The sequence below is a fragment of the Salmo trutta genome, chromosome 39 (assembly GCF_901001165.1).
Source record: "Salmo trutta chromosome 39, fSalTru1.1, whole genome shotgun sequence".
In the NCBI taxonomy this organism is placed as follows: Eukaryota; Metazoa; Chordata; class Actinopteri; order Salmoniformes; family Salmonidae; genus Salmo; species Salmo trutta.
In genome coordinates, this window is record NC_042995.1 from 20,737,966 (window position 1) to 20,758,378 (window position 20,413).

Sequence of the window (20,413 nt, forward strand, 5' to 3'; positions counted from 1 at the left end):
AATGTGCATAAACAGAGGGAGATTCTACCATAATTCTCTTACCAATCTTTGCATCATTCTTAACAGTAATTTTTTTTTTTTGTGGAAATTGTTAAATGTAGACCTTGTACATAGAGTTGTATGGCTTGTTAAACTTTGAAATCAATGTTTTTTGTTTAGCATAAATTGTAAGTGAAAACTCTGAGTCAAAGCGTAATTCCGTTACCATGGACTTGCCAAAAGGCTTCCATAAAACAGCATATTCTTGTATACAGGAAGAGAGAACCACCTGCGTCTGATTCCCAGCATTGCCTTTCGTCCCTGTGAGGAGAGAGGGAGAGAGTTTGGCCTCCCACCCACACACAGCAGCCCTGGCAGGCTGTGAGTGAGGCAGTGACATGGTGTTGTTGAGCCCAGGTCTGCCAAGCCGAGCCAGGGTATGAGATACCAGAGAGGCAGGCTGCCAGAGATACAAACGGCCCTGCAACAGCCTACAGCCTGGGCACAGAGCAGCACAGCCCACTGCCAGAGCTGTTCTTAGCTCCTGAGTGACAGAACCAACCAGAGCAAGCTGAAGCGGCAGGAGGACCAGGGCCGGGTCAGTTTCAGGCTGGGCCAACTCAAGCCAAGAGAGAGAGGGCTGGGAGTCTGGTTCCCGAACATGGGTCTTCTCAGGGTTGTGAGGCGGGAATTAGAGGATTCCCACTGGAAGAATGGTAGCTAAGAGCAGTAGGACAGAGCATTGAGTGCAGTGCTCCTTCTCTTACCCGCTGGAACAATTTTGTTTCACCTGTTTAATAGGTGGAAACTGAGGTCTGTTTGTATGGAATCATCTTTTTTTGACCACTTATAAATCGAATTAACAAATCCCCCATGCATCAGAGGCAAAGCTCCTTTCTTAATGATTATTGCTGGACTTTGGCCCTTCCTGTGTGTGCAGTTCTCTAGCTGTGTGAGGCAAGTGCAAAGCACACCAAAGGCGAGGATTGGATTTAAATAGCGCCTTCCTACGAACGGAGGTACCCAAAGCGCTTTACATAGTAAGGGGGAAACTCACCTTAACCAGCACCATTTTGTTAGAATGTGCCCTCAGCCTGGATCCTGTTTACGTAGTTGTTTAAAACAATCTACCACCGCAGCATGACTCTGGCCCAAAGCACTTGACTTCTGTAGCCCTTTTTATTTCAGCCTGCCTGATTCAGTCAGTGCCCTGCTGAAAAATACATGACGTAGCTAAAGTTAGACCCCTACCTCAGTTACATGGAAGCTGCTGTACACATCAATAGCCTAGCTGTTCTATTTCAAAATGCACGTGTTGTTTTCCCGTGTGTGCACGGCATCTGTCTGTGTCTTTTAAGGACACGTAGGCTGTAATCAGAATGCCACATTTAGCCTCCCGTCAGTTAATCAATCAGTCAGATAGTAAAAGCAGACCTGTTTGACATCTGTACACTACAGTCCAGTGAACTGAACAAATGACGCGAATGACCACTAGTTGAGGCATTTCCTGCCCTGTTATGAGCTCTGTTCGCTTATGTTGTACAGTGCATTCGTTAAGTATTCAGACACATTGTCTTATTCCACATTTTGTTTACATGACAGCCTTATTCTAACATTTATTTAATCGTTTTTTCCCCCTTCATCAATCTACGCACAAAACACCATAATTACAAAGCAAAAACATGTTTTTAGAGTAAAAAAAACCCTGAAATATCATCTTTACATAAATATTCAGACTCTTTACTCAGTATTTTGTTGAAACACCTTTTGACAGTGATTACAGCCTTGAATCTTCTTGGGTATGACCCTACAAGCTTGGCACACCTGTATTTGGGGAGTTTCTCCCATTCTCTGTCAGGCTGGCTGGGGAGCGTCGCTGCACAGCTATATTCAGGTCTCGCCAGAGATGTTCAATCGGGTGCAAGTCCGAGCTCTGGATGGGCCACTCAAGGACATTCAGAGACTTGTCCCGAAGCCGTTGTCCAGAGAATCTTGTTTCTCATGGTATGAGAGTCCTTTAGGTACCTTTTGGCAAACTCCAAGCAGGCTGTCATGTGCCTTTTACTGAGGAGTGGCTTCGGTCTGGCCACTCTACCTTAAAGGCCTGATTGTTGGAGTCCTGCAGGGATGGTTGTCCTTCTGGAAGGTTCTCCCATCTCCACAGAGGAGCTCTGAAACTCCGGAGCTCTGTCAGAGTGACCATTGAGTTCTTGGTCACCTCCCTGACCAAGGCCCTTCTCCCCCGACTGCTCAGTTTGGCAGGGCGGCCAGCTGTAGGAAGAGGCTTGGTGGTTCCAAACTTCCATTTAAGAATGGTGGAAGACACTGTGTTTTTGGGGACCTTCAATGCTGCAGAACGTTTTGGGTACCCTTCCCCAGATCTGTGCCTCGACACAATCCTTTCTCTGAGCTCTACAGACAATTCCTTCATCCTCATGGCTTGGTTTTTTTCTCTGTCATGCACTGTCAACTGTGGGACCTTTTATAGTGTGTGCCTTTCCAAATCATGTCCAATCAATTGAATTCACCACAAGTGGACTCCAATCAAGTTGTAGAAACATCTCAAGGATGATCAATGGAAACAGGATACACCTGAGCTCAATTTCGAGACTCATAGCAAAAGGTCTGAATACTTATTTAAATAAGGTATTTTTGTATTAAAAAAAATGTGCTAACAATTCGAGAAAAAAAAGTATTTGCTTTGACATTATGGGGTATTGTGTGTAGATTGATGAACATTTTTGATTTAATCAATTTAGAATAAGGCTGTGACATATGTAGAATACAGGCTGTGAATGACTTGTTCTGCTGGTGTGTCTCTTGCTATGTCCTGTAGGTGCAATCCTGGGTCGCTCTGAGAAACAGGAGTGCGTTTACTACAACTCTAGCTGGGAGAAGGAGCGAACCAACCGCAGTGGCATCGAGCCTTGCTACGGAGACAAGGACAAGAGGCTCCACTGCTTCGCCACCTGGAAAAACACTTCGGGAACCATCGAGATCGTCAAGCAGGGCTGCTGGCTGGACGATGTCAACTGCTATGACAGGTTAGGTAGTGTCTTATTCTGAGGCAAGACGGTAGACTTAGGGCTTAGTGGTCCTCTGTAACTCAGTTAGTAGAGCATGGCGCTTGTAATGCCAGGATAGTGGGTTTGATTCCCGGGACCTCCGGTATATGAAAATGTATTCACGAAAAATGTCACTTTGGATCAAAGCGTTTGCTAAATGGCATATATTCTTATTAGACTTAGGGCTAGTGGTTAAGTTTAAGGGTAGGTGGTCTGAAGCACTGTACTTCAGTACTTTCTTGCAGATAGTGACTAACCCTTATTCGTTTTGGTCATACTGTCCTTTGCATGACGGTTGACTTAGTACATCTTTTAAAGGCACTGCGTGGTCAATCCGACGTCTGCATTGGCCGTGCAGAATTTACGGTGATACGGCCTCTGCAGAAGTCAGGGCAACCACTCTTCTTGCGCTTCACCGAGCAGCCCAAAGCTGTTTTGATAGGAAGTGAGTTTGTGTTTATACAGGACCTCCCGCCCTCACCTACCGTCAACCAATCATGTCAATGCGGAGCCATACAGAGCCTTCCGCATTGTTACAGAATTTGAGAGGCCCGTGGCGATGCGGTACGGAGCTCAATTTGGCCTCTGCGTGCCTCCGGAGGCTCCGCGATTGCGTCACGCCATCCATACGGCGCCTCCGACCACATTTTCGGATCAAGCATCAATTGGCTTTTAGAGTGGTTGTCTGGCCCTTCCTGTAAAGATGTAGTTCGTCCTCCCCAGAGAGAGAAAGAGGGGGATCGGTTCAGTGGAGGGCTGCCAGCACTCATCTCTCTACCTTTGTGACAGAGGTGTTCTTTTCTTTCTTCTGTCTTTCTCTCTCTCTCTCTCTCTCTCTGCTGCAGTAGTGAATGTGTGGAGACGAAAGAGAGTCCGGACGTTTTCTTCTGCTGCTGCGAAGGCAACATGTGTAACGAGAAGTTCCTATACAGCCCCGACACGCAGGCTGTCCAAAGTAAGTCATCATGTAAGTTCACACACAGGAAGCGGATGTTATGTCACATCCTCCTCTGTCAGTTTTCCGGCCGAACGCAGACGATCAGTCAGTAAGAATAACCCAACCTAACCCAAGAGGCACTGGGGCACATTCCCTCACAAACACTAGAGACACAAGGTGTTCTGCTTTACCAGGGCCCAGAGATCTACTGCTTTCGTTTGAAACTCTGTGTCTGGACTAGCCACTGTCCTCCTCTCTATGGGGGCCAGCAGGGACCTGTCTGCGCCCAGTCAGAGTGTAGCAACTAGTGGGGTCCGTCGGGGCCACCAAGCCCAGCCCCAGACAACCTCAGTGTCACAGGAAGGGAAACCGCAGCAATAATACAATCCAGCCGTGACTGTGATGGCAGAGAACTGTGATGGCACAGAACTGTGATGGCATAGCAGTGGCTGATCACATCAAATACTACATCTTTGTGATATGACAAGGGGGTGCACTGCACAGTAAGGCTTAGCTATTTGTTTTTTGGGTCACTTGGTTGTTTCGGTGGTTATTTTTGGCTGCTGGCTTACGGTCTCATGAACTGCATGTAACTATTAATCTCACTATTTACAGGATTTTGTTGAAGCGACCCAGATGTGTTGAGCTTTGTTGGAACTATTTTTAGAGTGTTGCGCAACTAGTCTTCTGATACCATTGTGTATGGTGTGATGAAAATATTAGGGGAACAAAGCACATTTGCATACCTGTATAAAGGTGTATTCTCTCTCCATCTCCCTGCCCCCTCCTCGCCAACCCCCTTTTCCCTCTTCCCCCTCCTCCCCATTACCGCCTTCTCCCCCCGGTCCCCCGTCCACAGCGACCTCCAACCCGTTTACCCAGAAGCCTCAGCTGTTCAACACCCTGCTGTACGCTCTGGTGCCCATTATGGGCGTCGCCGCCATCATCCTCTTCTCTTTCTGGATGTACCGGCATCACAAGCTGGCATACCCGCCCGTCCTGGTGCCAACACAGGTAAGACTGAAGAGAGAGAGAGAGAGAGAGAGTGTGTGTGTGTGTGTGTGTGTGTGTGTGTGTGTGTGTGTGTGTGTGTGTGTGTGTGTGTGTGTGTGTGTGTGTGTGTGTGCGTGCGATGTCCGATGATTCGTCATACTTGTCTCGGCTGTACAGAAAAAGCACAAGAAGTACCCCTCGCTGCTTGGAATTTTAATCTTGATATAGGAGTGACTCACCAACATTGGCAAGAAAAACGGATGCAAAACAATGGATAGCAGAAGAGAACATTGGAACTTGCTGATCTGAAGCAAACACAAATGTGATTCGCTGAAGAGTGACAGGAAGCCTAGCCCCGACTCAGACCGCGTGCGGCAGTGTGTGTGTGTGCGTGGGGTCCCTGCAGTGTATGTGGGCACAGCCTGCCACTAATACTGTGAAATGTGTATCTGCTTAGCGCTCCAGCCATTACTGTGGCCATACACACAGGCACACGACGGACACACACAAAGCTGTCGTTTGTTCACCCTGGTTAGGCTCACTGAGGATAGGGCTCTGTGGTCGTAGGTCGGAGAAGGGTGGCTCTCTCAAGCCTGCTCCAGTACAGCTCTTTGTAAACTGCCGTTCAATCAACACACATATCACCAGCACACTGCCACTGCCTTCCCTCCGCCTGTTGCCCTTTGCAGTGTGTTCGAGAGGGAGCCCGCGATGCCGTGAAATGTTTGGTTACTGTGCTTGATTACTGCGTCATACAGAACAGTGTGTCCTGACCCCACTCCTCCACCTCCATCCCAGGGCCAGGCAGGCTCCCTGTGTTTGTCATCTATTTCTGGGGTGAGCTGGAACTATTCTGGCCTCGCTAGCCCAGCACTACGTGGCTACGATACCATGGAGGAGATAGCACCCTGGGTGCGGTTTTGGCCTGAAAGGGAAAGTGAGGGGGAAAAGCACAAACAAATAAATAATGCAGTCAGGCTCTCTCCCTCTTTCTCCCCCGTTCCCCTGGAGGCTGGCTCTAACCCTGGGCCCTTAAAGCATCCATGTTTAATCCGTAACACATCTCCTTTGAACAGAAGTGCTGATTGCCGTGCCTTGCGAGCAGCTGATCTCTGACACCGGACTAAACTCGCCCACCTCGACTCTTAATCACCGTGTCATGTCTGATTTGTTACAACAAGCGCCCCCCTCCGTATCATTTGCCCTCACGTGGGTTTATTTAAAGCTCTGCTGTAGCCACAGGTGAGGTGAGCCTGGAGAATGTGCATTAAGAGCATCCGTCTATTCGTTATGAATACGACAATGGAATACAGGAAATGCTAGGAAACTGTTAGCCTATGTCCTAGAGGTTGCCAAAGAGTCTAGCAGCAGTACTGTACATGCATACATGGCCTCAGGACTAGTTCTGAGAGGGACGTAATTTAGGACTGTCCTGCTTGGGCACTGTAGCCACTCTCCTAACCACCTGTCTTACTGTATAGAACATGAGCTGAGGCCTCTCCATTATTAATGAGCCTTTTTAAAGGTGAACACTTAACTGTGCTTTGTTACAGAGTGAGAGTGAGCGAGAAGGGATTGGCCACAATCACGATCGCGTCCAGGTGTGGTATCTTAATTTGAGCCAGTATGCTACAGCTGGAAAATAATCCTGCAGCAACAAGAAATGTAGATTAGAATTAATTGACATTTTCGTAGGGGTTGATACATTTCTCGTTAGGGAAAAACAAGTCTGAAATTTGGTGGAAGTGGAAATTACAAACTTTTAAACCTCGCAGGAAAGATCTCCTGCAACAGGGTGATGAAATTAAGATCCTACATCTGTATGAAAACAGTTTGAGTATAAAAAAAAAAAGGCTCAGGCAGAAAAGGAGATGGCCGCTCTATTATTATTATTTTAACTTCTATACTAGCCTGCGCTGAGTGGACAAAACATTAAGAACACCTTCCTAATATTGAGTTGCATCTCCTTCCTTTTGCCCTCAGAACAGCCTCAATTCGTCAGGGCATGGACTCTACAAGGTGTCGAAAGTGTTCCACAGGGATGCTGGCCCATGTTGACTCCAATGCTTCCCACAGTTGTCAAGTTGGCTGGAAGGACCATTCTTGACACACACGGGAAACTGTTGAGCGTGAAAGACCCAGCAGTGTTGCATTTGACACATCGGTGCGCCTGGCACCTACCACCAAGCCCTGTTCAATGCTTAAAAATCCTGATTTAACCCGTCTCCTCCCTTTCATCTACACTAATTGAAGTGGATTTAACAAGTGGCATCAATAAGGAGTCATAGCTTTAACCTGGACTCACTGGTCAGTCTCTGTCATGGAAAGATGTTTCATATACTCAGTATATATTCACTTTCCCACACAAGCACAAACACATGGTCATCACATGCTGCGGCGCCAGGCGATACTGTCCACATATTTGTTATCAGGGCTCTATTTTTCACACAGCCATGAGAGGTCATGGGAAGCTGGAATTGATTCAGTAGCTGACTACACACACAGGTCCACATCTTTCACATGCCAGACCCAGGAGGAGAGAGAGGGGCGAGAGGGAAGAAAAGGGAGGGGGCCCACAGCTTTCACACCACAGGCCCAAGAGGAAAGCGGGAGAGAGAGAGTCATCTGTCATCCGGGACGCGACTGCTGCTTCTTTATCTACCCCCCATTTCACTCCCACTGAAAACAATCATTTCTTTTTGCCTCTTTTCTATCCTATAACAAGCACGCCTTTCATATAATGATAGAGGTAAGATACGTTTAATTAAACTCCAACACTTTTCAATTTCAGCGGGTTTTGGTTGGGAGGGAGCTTGATAACTGAGCCCATTTCATTTCTGACTGCTTCCCGATTGTTGTTTTTATTTCTTTGGGATGGGTTTATTTTTTTATGTATTTTTGAAATGTCCTCTATGTGAGTCATCGTTGCTTTTATCGATTTTTTTTAATTCTATTTTTGCATGGACGTCATGTGTTTTTTTTGAATCCTTTGTCATGCAAAATACAATGGAATCAACCAATGACCAATCAAAGTGCATGAATCGGTCAATGTAGAAAATGCATTCTATGAGCATGGATGTCCACTTTGGATGGTAATATTTTGCACTTTTTGCCTGTTGCAATGCAACCAACTAAGATGTCTTGTGCCGACATGTACATGAAAGAGGGGTTGGAATCCACTGAATACGGAAAGGCTGCCTCTGAAATGAAACCTTATTCTCTAAACACCGCAATACTTTTGCCCATGGGCCGTAGGGTTCTGGTCAAAAGTAGTGCACTATGTAGGGAATACAGTGCCTTTTGGGACGCACTCTGTGTCTTGTGCTAATACATGGATGAAAGAGGCATTGGACCAATTTAAATACAAAATATGGCCTTTGATGTGACGCTGGTCAACATTTAGCCAACGTTTCGCAACAAAGGACTATTGTTAACCCCCAGCAGCATGTGGTGCTTTCAATGTCATATGTCAATTGCTGTAATTGAAGTAGCGGAGATGTTGGATTGTTTGAGGGCCTCATGCATCAGGTTTGGGTGGGTTTGTGCAGATGACGGCACGGTGTGGTGTGCTGACAAAGTGTAATGCACGACATTCAGCCGCCCAGCCACCTGGTGAACGAACCTGGTGACACTGTGACTGACTGGTCACTGTGCACAGCCAAGGGGATCATAACAGTTCTAGAGAAAGAGATGCCGCTCCTGCTTTTGTAGTGCTTTACTTGAACTGTCTGCCACTGATGCAGGCCTAGGGGTGCGTCCCAATTTGCACCCTATTCCCTAAATAGCGCACTACTTTTGACCGGGGGCCCATCATCCATGTGTTCGCACAAGACATGAACTACGCGCCAGTTGGCACCCCTATTCCCTAAATAGTGCACTATTTTTGACCAGAGCTCGTGGGCCCCAGTCAAAAATAGTGCACTTTAATAGGGAATATAGGGTGCCATTTCAGACTCCTCCTAGGTCTTTAGAGTGGATCTGTGGTCAGTGGATCTGATGGAATTGCCCTCACCTCACTAACAGGGTTAGCTAGGCTTACCTCTTCCCAATTGTCCTGTGGTACAGCTGGTATCTATTGTGAATGGTCCTTAGCCTCCTTGGCTGTGTCATGGTTCCTGAGGACTTAGGCTTTTAGAAACAAAACACTCCTTCAATGTGATCACTCCTTGTCGCATGTGTCACTACAGTGCTAGACAAGGATGCCTCCGAAATGACACCCTATCCCCTATAGTGTGCCCTACTTTTAACCAGGGCCCATAGGGCTCTGGTTAAAAGTAGTGCACTATATAGCGAATAGGGTGCCAATCTGGTCACACACCACGATTCATAACCGTCTTACCACCACCAAGGACGGACCAGATCGTAAATTGGCCGTAAATAAACAACACAATTGTTTATTTAATTTCATTTATATCTGGGTACTGTATCGCATGATTATTGTCATGCGATATAAATGGGGTGGAATATCATAAACGGGGTGGAATTCTATTGAGGGCCTTTTATTAGTGCCCAGGGGCGTCTCTCCGCCCAGGGGCGTCTCTCCCCCCAGGGGCGTCTCCCCGCCCAGGGGCGTCTCTCCGCCCAGGGGCGTCTCTCCGCCCAGGGGCGTCTCTCCCCCCAGGGGCGTCTCCCCGCCCAGGGGCGTCTCCCCGCCCAGGGGCGTCTCCCCCCAGGGGCGTCTCCCCGCCCAGGGGCGTCTCTCCGCCCAGGGGCGTCTCCCCGCCCAGGGGCGTCTCTCCGCCCAGGGGCGTCTCTCCACCCAGGGGCGTCTCTCCATTAAACACAATATGGTTTTCAAACCTGCTTTTACGACTCAGCATTCAAGCGTCTGATTAATTATTGAAACTATGGGGAAATCCAGGCGTAAGCGTGTAGGGCAGGATGACGTCCGGTGTGTTTACTGAGACCGTGTTCAATGTCAGAGTCTGCCCCAACCTCCCTCTCACCATTCCTCAGCTCTGCAGAACACCCCTCACTTGTTCCGCTTTCCATCAGTGGTTGCCATTGAACCAGCCACTACGTATTGTTCGGTTCTGGGGCCCCACATCGATGGTGACATCTTTTACTCCCTCACTCTCTCTCGAAAGTCACACGTGGAAGTGATTCGTTTTAATCCAGCGGACCAGCTGACTTGACCCATTTTATATTTGGAACACACACACACACACAATTTTGTAACACTGGCTCCCTCTACCACGTTGTTGATATGAGACTAACCCTGCCCTAAGCCATCACCAGAGGGAGAGGCTTGACCCATCCAGGCCACTCGTATCATGTTGCTCTTCATGCGATACACTACCCAGATATAAATATGCTATATACATGGCACTACTTCTGACAGCAGCCACTGCCACGCCCTCCTTGTTTTCAACCCTGCCGATCACGCCGGCATCCCAAATGGCCCCCTATTGCATATATAATGCACTACTTTTGGCCAGAACCATATAGGCCTTGGTCAGAATTAGTTCAGAAAATAGAGAGCCATTTGGACGCGTCACAATAATCTAAGGCTGAAGGCTCCCTCCCCTCTCTTTATTACCTAGCTTCATCTAAGTCCCAGACCTCTCTTCTCCTCTCTCTTATTTCCTCTATATTTTATGTGGGAGGATTGGTAAAAGATACCCTTGGTCTTCAGATAGACCTGTAATAACATGAAAAGATCTAATTGAAAGCGGACGTTGGTCCATTTCTTTGAAGAGACGGTAGGACTGACAGAGCTAATGCCCTGTGAAGGCCTTGAGATATCTTTGGGAAGACTCTGTGTGCAGCCCCAAAAGGCACCCTATCCCCTATATAGTGCACTACTTTTGACCGGAGTCCTATGGGCCCTGGTCAAAAGTAGTGCACCACGTAGGGAGGCATCCTCTATCACCGTTGCGTTCAGCTTATAGAGTTTTAGTTATTTATCAGACGGTCTTATCCAGAGCGACCTTCTGTCTCAATCATTTAGTAGCTTCTCTCGCAGGCAGTTCAGGGAGGACAATACTTTCCTGGTTAGCCATTGTCACTAGTATGTACAGAGGCCCTTGAGATTTTTTCGTACTGGTCCCCTGTGTGAATCGAATTCACATCCTTGGCGTTGCAAGTGCCATGCTCTACCAACTGAGCCGCATAACTGAAGTAGAATACAGCAATGGCCTCCCCTTGTTCTGGAATGATCCCTGCAGATGGTGTTTTAAGCGTCCACACCACTCTATGTCTGGACTAAGTTTTCCATGATAGAAATCTGATGAATCTCATCAAGTTCTCACCAATGTCTTGTCTAGTCTGGACCCTTTATAATAATGATCTGTCTTCCCGAGTGTGTGCCCAGCAATTACACAGCTTTTAGGGTTTAAAAATGCTGCTCCTGTTAGCGCAACGACGGCACAAGTTAGATACAATAAAATGATATCCGGTGTGTCGGCATCACGTGGGGACTGAATACCGTGAGGACGTATACCTGTTCTCTCTCCGCTATTCTCAACTGAGAAGCAATGATGGAAATTACAATTGGCATTTCAATTTACCTCCTGAATCAATTGACCTGAATTGAAATGGAATTGAGCCCAACACCGAGTATGTAGCCTCTATGGCACAGGGCTAGTACAGAGCGTATGAGTGTTTTCATTGATCCCAGTACCAACCTGCTGTCTATCTCCCTGTCTGCCCTCTGCTACAGGAACAACTGGGGCCCCACACCCCTCCCTCGCCCATCATGGGGCAGAAGCCATTGCAGTTGATCGAGATCAAAGCCAGGGGCCGCTTCGGCTGTGTGTGGAAGGCTCAGCTCCTCAACGACTACGTGGCTGTCAAGGTCTTCCCCATTCAGGTATGAGTTGGAAGTTGAGGTACACCGTTGATATAAAAATTACTTTATATAAATAATTGATTGAGGTTTAGCTCTATTAGTTATCGTGTTTCGTTTATGTCATATTTGTACATCACACAAGGTGAAATGGCTAATATATGCCATTTAGCAGACGCTTTTATCCAAAGCGACTTAGTCATGTGTGCAAGCATTTTACGTATGGGTGGTCAAACCCACAATTCTGCCGTAGTTAGTGCCATCCTCTACCAACTGAGCTACGGAGAACCTAATGTTGTGTGTTGGGGTGTCGCCTGCAGGACAAGCTGTCATGGCAGAACGAGTATGAGATCTACAGCCTGAGTGGGATGAAACACGAGAACCTGCTCCACTTTATCGGTGTGGAGAAGAGAGGCAACAACATGGACATAGACCTCTGGCTCATCACAGCCTATCACGACAACGTACGAATACGTAAACTTGATTGTCCGTTGAAATTTACATTTGTCTATTTCAGGGATCATGAACTAGATTCAGCTGCGGGACGATTTTTTCTTGACAGGATGGTCAGTGGGCCGGAACATAATTACAAATCATTTGTAGACTGCAAATTGACCACAAGAAGCCCAAACAGATATATTTGGCAAAAAAAATGTATAATTTGAAACCTTGCTTACATTTGTATACAATCACATATCTCTCTATTATGCGTGAGAATATTTTGGAAGAGATTTCCAAAATTAAAATCACTTGGAGCTGAAAAGACCCCCCAAAAATTGTCTCAGACAACTTGCGGGGAGAAAATAAAATTGGCCTGCTGGTTGCCGGTTGGGGAACCCTGGTCTATTTGTTGTTAAAACTCCAATTGACCAGACACCACACACCACAGGAGGCTGGTGGGAGGAGCTATAGGGGTATTGTAACAACTGGAATGGAATAAATGGTTCCACATCAAACATATGGAAACCACTTGTTTGACTCCGTTCCGTGAATTCCATTCCAGCCATTACAATAAGCCCGTCCCCCTATAACTCCTCTCACCAGCCTCCTCTGCCACACATGTAACAAGAGGCTGGAAGCAGCACAGGATCAGCCCCTGAAGCAGGTTTCCAATGACTGGCAACGACAGGTTGTCTGCCCTCCAGTGGTTGGACAGTGTTACTACAACTACTTTACCCCCCCCTCCATGTCACAGCTGTAGCAGGATCAGAGATGTCCTCATTTTCCTGTGTACAATCCTGCAGGGTGAATAGAAAAAAGACAAACACTAATTGTGTTTCCCCCACAGGGCTCTCTGACTGATTACCTGAAGGCCAACGCGGTGTCGTGGAACGAGCTGTGCCACATCGCCCAGACCTTGGCCCGTGGCCTGGCCTATCTCCACGAGGACATCCCTGGGCTGAAGGACGGACACAAGCCCGCCGTCGCACACAGGTGGGTGGGGGGGTGGGATCGTCCCGGCCCTACCTTGAATCAAAAACAGAACGAATTGCAAAAACCGCTGAAGTTGGAGACGTATATCTCCCTCACTAACTTCAAGCATCGGCTGTCAGAGCAGCTTACCGATCAATGCAGCTGTACACAGTCCATCTGTAAATAGCCCATCCAACCAACTACCTACCTCACCCCATATTTGTTTTTCTGCTCTTTTGCACACCAGTATTTCTACCTGCACATCCTCACCTGCACATCTATCACTCCAGTGTTAATTGCTCAATTGTAATTGGTTCGCCACTATTGGCCTATTTATTGCCTTACCTCCTTACTTCATTTGCACACACTGTATACAGATTCTTCTATTGTGTTATTGACTGTACGTTTGTTTATCCCACGTGTAACTCTGTATTGTTGTTTTTGTCGCACTGCTTTGCTTTATCTTGGCCAGGTCGCAGTTGTAAAGGAGAACTTGTTCTCAACTGGCCTACCTGGTTAAATAAAGTTGAACTAAAATAAATAAATACAAAAAAAAAACGTTATTGTTTCTGGGGGGGATTGGGTCTGTCACCAGCGTAGGACACAGGGACAAAAACACACACAGGCATAAATGTTACAGCTGGTAGAATGAATACATTCCATCACATCAATATAATTGAGGCCCACTCCCCTTGTTCCTCTGTCTGCTGTTTACTTATCCCTCTCTCTATCGCTCTCTTTCTGGCTCCAACAGGGACATGAAGAGCAAGAACGTGCTTCTGAAGAACAACCTGACAGCCTGCATAGCGGACTTCGGCCTGGCCCTGAAGTTTGAAGCTGGGAAGTCAGCAGGAGACACCCACGGACAGGTAAAATAATGACGCTGGTTATTCTGATGCTGTATTAACCTGCAGAAAAGAGCAGAATTGGTGAATACATTATCCGCAAATGTAGTGATACTGTAGTTTACTCCAAAATCAAATACATGTTCAGACTTCAAAATCTATGTAATATCCCACGTTGAGGCCCGTAAGAGGTGTGTAAATATCGGACAACCGTTGATTTCGGAGTGAACTATGACCTTAGGGCAGTGTGTTGTTGACACGAGACAGAGTGTAACCTTGTAGCCTTGTGTTGTGCTTCTCCAGGTGGGCACGAGGCGCTACATGGCCCCTGAGGTGCTGGAAGGTGCCATCAACTTCCAGAGAGACTCCTTCCTGAGGATAGACATGTACGCCATGGGGTTGGTGCTGTGGGAGCTGGCCGCTCGCTGCACCGCTGCAGACGGTGAGAGAAAAACGTGTGTGTGTGTTTGTGTCCTCGTGTGTTTGCAGCGGGTGTGTTGACCTTGTGCGTCTCAGTAAGGATCAGTGACTCGGGGACACGGCCGACTGCTGACTCCATGTGGAGCTGACGGAAGTGACCAGAATACTTACAGTGCCGAATGTGATCCCAAAGGAGTGTGTGTGTGTGTGTGTGTGTGTGTGTGTGTGTGTGTGTGTGTGTGTGTGTGGTTTCTCTGCTGGTGTGTTTGTGTGTGTGTGTGGTTTCTCTGTATTCTCACGCAGTGTGTGTGTGTTTTGTTGCAGGTCCTGTGGATGAGTACACACTGCCCTTCGAGGAGGAGGTCGGCCAACACCCGTCTCTAGAGGACATGCAGGAGGTGGTCGTCCACAAGAAGCTACGGCCCTGCCTCAGAGAGTGCTGGCAGAAACACACAGTGAGTGAAGACCAGTGGTGGGAAAAAGTACTCAATTGTCATACTTGAGTAAAAGTAAAGATACCTTTTAATAGAAAATGACTCAAGTAAAAGTGAAAGTCACCCAGTCAAAACTGAGCAAAAGTCTAAAAGTATTTGGTTTTAAATATGCTTAAGTATCAAAAGTAAATGGAATTGCTAAAATATACTTAAGTATTAAGAGTAAAAATGGTTTCACATTTTAAGCAAACCATTTTCCTGTCAAAATGTAATGAGTACTTTTGGGTGTCAGGGAAAATGGATGGAGTATAAAGTACATTATTTTCTTTAAGAATGTAGTGAAGTAAAAGTTGGCAAAAATATAAATAGTAAAGTACAGATGCCACAAAAAACTACCTAAATAGTACTTTCAAGTATTTTTACAGAGGTACTTTACACCACTGGTGAGGACACACTGTCACATGAAAAGTGTATAGTGAAGTAAGTACACACTAGGAGTATTGTGGGTTTGCTGGGGGTGTTACTGGATAGGATGACCATTCAAACGTATAGATCATTCATTGTTTATTAGCATGTGGTTCCAATTACTCCGTAGGTTAGAGCAGTTCCCAACCAAGTGTATTAGGACTCATGAGACCATATGCTTACTGGTAAAATGCACATGAGGGGATATTTCAGGGGTACACCGGGCAGAGCAAAATTCAGTTGGTGATACAGTAACCGAAAAAGGTTGGAAACCAATGGGTTAGAACATAGAGCTAGCAACATCAGGGTTATGGGTTCAAGTCCTGCGTGTGTCAATGTTGACGGTTCTGTGAGATGCTTGGGATAAAAGCTTCTGCTTAAATGACCTGTCCCAGGGCCTGGTGATGCTGTGTGAGACCATCGAGGAGTGCTGGGATCACGAGGCCGAGGCGCGGCTCTCGGCGGGCTGCGTGGAGGAGCGCATCATCCAGATGCAACGCCAGACCAACATCATCGCCCCCGAGGAGATTGTCACCGTCGTCACCATGGTGACCAACGTGGACTTCCCTCCCAAAGAGTCCAGCCTATGAATGGACGGACATTGACTGGACGCGTCAGGTGGTGGACATGGAGCTATTTTGATTGGATGTTTTCAGGTATACATTGATCGACCAGAGTGGCCCATTCAGGATCATGAACTCTGGATGATCCCGGGTTAATCTCTGACCCCTGACCCCCTCAGATGGGCGTGCTGGCATGGCGTGGTGTGTTTTAGTGCTGGGCGCTACACTACTGTCATTCATGTGTTGGATTCAGTTGGACTCCCATAGCGAGCCTCAAACTGTAAAACAGAATCCTTCAAAAGAACAACACTAGGTCGTAACGAACCCTGTGAGTTGGGCAAAAGGGATATTTTATATATGAAGAAAACACTAGGACCTCCTAACAGACTTCTGGTCTGTTTTCTATGAAAAAGAAGAGGAAGAGGACGACCTCTCCAAGACGAACTGTCACGGCTCAGTAAAGAAAAAAGGGCAACTTGTTTTAAAATTCCTTTGCTGTTTTCTCTCTGTGTTTATATGATCATGATAATGACAGTTGTAATGCCAATAAGAAACAGCTTCTGAATGTCACGTGTACTTCTGCTGTACATAATATCAAAACAAGGGTAATCAAGGTTTGTTTTAGGGGGGGGGGATCCATTTCCAAGCGTTACTACTTTGAAAGCAAAACCATAGACCTCCCTCAAATCAACAAGGTATACCTCAGTTCCATCTTCATTACAACACTGCAACTCTAGAAACAGAACTACTATTGTTTCTAGTTCTATTAAGTATATTTCTATGACGACAACAACCTCTCTGTAAACCACATCATTACTTTGGTATTATTGAGCTGTATACTGTACAGCTGTGGCAGGTGAAAATAGAATCATTATCACCACACTTTTTAAAACTAGTCCACCAAGAGATGTATGACCATACATTTACACACGTATATCTGCCTTCTTGTTTATCTTCTTTGCAATCTTTTTTTTGGGTGCATTATTTTGTCCTTCCTTGCGGTTTTAATTAGTTTTTATTGAAAACATGTTAATCCTATATTTTAAGAGTATTTCAATAACCCCCTAACTCATTGAAAAAGATTTTTAAAAAGCACTTCCTTATTTTGGCTTGCTGTGTCAACCGAGTATTTAATGATGTGAGCATGCCTTTTGGTTATCCTTTGGTCTTCTTTTTTAAAAAAAGCTCAGGAAGCTACTCTTCTGTCTCTCTTGACTCCCTAGTTATTACCTATCTGCGTCACCCAGTCCCTAGCTACTTCTCGAGTCCCTTGCTACTACCCCTCTGTCTCTCCTTGTCCATAGTTACTACCCTTCTGTCTCTCCAGTCCCTAGCTACTACCCTTCTGCTTTGAGATGCGGGTGACCTTTCACACAGACTCTCTCTCTTCCTGGCGCCATCTCAACCATAGCGTTAAAACATCTCTACTTCTAGCCTCTCTGTCATCTTTAATCAGTGTGACGACATGACTACTGTAGACCCACCCCGGGCCAAACAAGGATGTCTCTCGTCGTCCTTCCGGAATTAGATTTGTGAATGTGTTCTATATTCCATTTCTAGCTTGTTGTATGAGCTCAGACTTGTCTCCTGGGTGACATTGACACTGATGATGATGCGTTCATCTTTTGCGTTCTCTCTTTTCACACCTAGTCAGTGTTTTAACTGGAACTACAACATCTTCAACAACGTTCAGGGATTCAATACTATGCTTTTCAGTAATTACTACAGTATATGCAACCCGTACAGAATCGCGCAAGTGCGTACGTACTTGCGCTGCTGCAGGAGCGACTTTCACACCACTGTAGCATTTTCTAAACAGTTCATCTTGTCTATTGATGTTTTATTGATTTGTTGAGCTGAGCTTTTGGGTATTAGACAGAGAGCAGGTGGGCAGGTGCCAACTCAAACAATTATTACTTTACCTCTATCTGAAAGACAGTGGAACGGACTTAGGGAAGGCCCAACTGTATTACTAGGTTGTGTCTGTACTCTTGGGGGTAAAGGCTGCATTTGGCCAGTGGTCTCGCAGCGGATGTAGGCTCTTATCGCTATTCGTCTTTCCTTGATTCCTCACATCCTATCTCCTTGCCTAATATGGTTGAGGAGGAGGAGAGGGGATGCGAAGATTCAAGGACATTTGAATTGAGAAAGCCATAGAATGGTGGCCGTTACTGTGAATCCCTCCCTCGCTACACACTGGAACCCTGTAGTGCTCAGCAATAGCAACTAGCAAGCAAAGGGCATTGGAGGAAGAGTGGAAGGGGCACCAGTTTCCAAACAGTTAGTGGTGAACCAACAGTCTGATATACAATCACTACACTACTACTGCATTATTTTGATTGTCGTATGTGCTTCTGAGAAGAAGAAGAAAATATGTAGCCATGTTGTGATCCTCTGATGCTTTCTGGTATTTTGAGGGTATAATTTTGTGTACCTGATTTTATTTTTAAACCACAGCTACTTGTACAGAGCTGATTTCACTGTACATACGTTTTAAACCCCCGAACCACACTACAATCTTCTTAGTTGATCAGACCTTGGCCTTCTTGTGAGAGTTGATTTCTTTCAGATAAACTTCAGAAAGCCCAATAACATTTGACTTCAGATTGACTGGAATATTGAAATGCACATTATGTAAATATACATGTCATTTTTAGATTGTAGATGATGGATATAGCATGAGGTTGTTTCTATTGTTTTTAGAATATATCACAAAGAAGAAAAAAAATCCCTGATAAAAGAATTATTAAATAATAAGATTGTACCTGTTTATTTTGTATATCTATGTTTTTAAATTGTATCAATTTATGGCCCAAATGGCCCGAAACGGTCACTCTTCCTTCCCCAGATGAGACTAATTTCTTTCTAAGGTGGTCTGATGAAAATCCCCTCAAATGGATCCCTGAATCAACAGTTATAGCATTTTCACACTACTGAGTTGAGCCTAACTAAGCCGAACCGAGTCGGTCTGGGGTGGCCTGGTTAAGCATCCACCATAGTTGCTGGAAGAAAGCTGAAAATGACAATGTGATCGGAAAATATCAGAGCCAGCAAAGTATGGTTCGGATTGGCTCAGTAGTGTGAAAATAGTCATTGTTTTACCTCAGACATCCTAGCTCAGACCCTTGTGTTACACTACAGCATTGAGATACCATTGCTACAATGTTCCAGCAGTGTTGCAAGAATGTTATCCCTTGTATGTGACCAGCAGACAGTGTTTTCTGTAACACACTTCCTCTCAAAACAACCCTAAAGCTAAACCTAGGTTAGCTTCGGTTCTGTATTTGCTGATAGTCGAACAGTGTGACTTGGCACAAATGACTGTTCTATTGGCAAGTGGACTTGCCAATAATTTTTATGCTTTGCAAGTTTATTTAACAAACTTTTTCAGATGCCTGGTTGGAAGTGGATGTTAAATATTGTACAGAGAAATTGTATGCTATTGTCCCTCAAATAAAGTATAGTGACTGCTCATTGCTGATGTTGTCTATCGGAAATCATCTATGAATTGTTTTTACCTAATAATGTTGGTTCCAAAACAAACCACTAGATAGCAGCATTTAGCACCGAATGGGTCTTAGGTTTTATTTTATTTACACACAGGGAATATACACATGCCAGAAACATTTTGATCAGGTCATTCATTGTCAGTCCATGAGGGGATTGGTTTGGGGCCCCGTGTCTTTCAGTGGTTGTCCAAAACCAACCCTCAAACTGGACCCAATATTAAAGAATATTACCTTTGACAATATATCGACTCTCTTCAAACTGAAAGAAGACCTTTCTTCATTGTTGACTCAGATACCTTAAGAATGATCTATAGAAACATAAAAACATACGATGGATAGTGTGTAGGAAATTGTGTTCTACTGAGATGATAATGTCATGCGGACCCCACCTTGATGACAACTTGCCTGTCAAAATGATGTATAGAATGGGAGTTCCTCAGGAGGAACTACAAAACGAAAGAAAATGTGGCGTAAATGTATGTACTGTAATTCCCAGCAATAATATGCCCGCTTTTGCGTAGCCTTCTGTTCATACATCCTTACCATCGTGAAGCATTTGTAGATGTCATTCAAGTGTTTCATCGCAATTATCAGGCAAAGTTCATGAATGGACAGACCTGGGGGGGAAAATCAGGCCAAATCATTGATGTGTAATAAGATAGTAACCCTGCCTCACAATCTTTCGAATAAATCCCCCCAAAACAATGTTTACTCATTCACTATGATAACTCTGAAGTTCTGAGCTCAACACAGTCTTGCTCACTGTCTCATAACTACAGCACCAGTAAGCAGTGGTGGGAAAAGTATAGTGATATTAGTAGCAGGCTTTAAATGACCATGGAGTATGATTGCTTTGGAGTCCACCATACACAGCAGACCTGGCAGAAAATAAATGTATTTTATCGTTTATTTCAAATGCCAACTTAGAGAATCAACTGAAGGCAACTATTTCCTTTGATATTCGAATACAGGTCTCAGAAAAAGAAATAATATTTGAAAGTAT

At 45.5% G+C, this 20,413-nt stretch overlaps 1 protein-coding gene across 5 annotated transcripts in view; it reads left to right on the forward strand.

Annotated features, from left to right (window-relative positions):
- Nucleotides 1–19,379, forward strand: part of LOC115179829 (activin receptor type-2A-like) — a 43,173-nt gene extending 23,794 nt beyond the window's left edge. For 2 of the 5 annotated variants that reach the window (XM_029741647.1, XM_029741648.1), the window contains 10 exons: nucleotides 2,816–3,023; nucleotides 3,890–4,011; nucleotides 4,841–4,995; nucleotides 11,636–11,785; nucleotides 12,082–12,225; nucleotides 13,050–13,195; nucleotides 13,929–14,043; nucleotides 14,323–14,461; nucleotides 14,764–14,894; nucleotides 15,734–19,379. In XM_029741647.1, coding sequence (XP_029597507.1) covers nucleotides 2,816–3,023; nucleotides 3,890–4,011; nucleotides 4,841–4,995; nucleotides 11,636–11,785; nucleotides 12,082–12,225; nucleotides 13,050–13,195; nucleotides 13,929–14,043; nucleotides 14,323–14,461; nucleotides 14,764–14,894; nucleotides 15,734–15,928 — 1,505 coding nt within the window. In that variant the 3' untranslated portion in view covers nucleotides 15,929–19,379. The remainder of the gene's footprint in view (nucleotides 1–2,815; nucleotides 3,024–3,889; nucleotides 4,012–4,840; nucleotides 4,996–11,635; nucleotides 11,786–12,081; nucleotides 12,226–13,049; nucleotides 13,196–13,928; nucleotides 14,044–14,322; nucleotides 14,462–14,763; nucleotides 14,895–15,733) is intronic. The other 3 variants (XM_029741649.1, XM_029741651.1, XM_029741650.1) reach the window with 3 other exon arrangements.
- The last annotated feature ends 1,034 nt before the right edge of the window (nucleotides 19,380–20,413 follow it).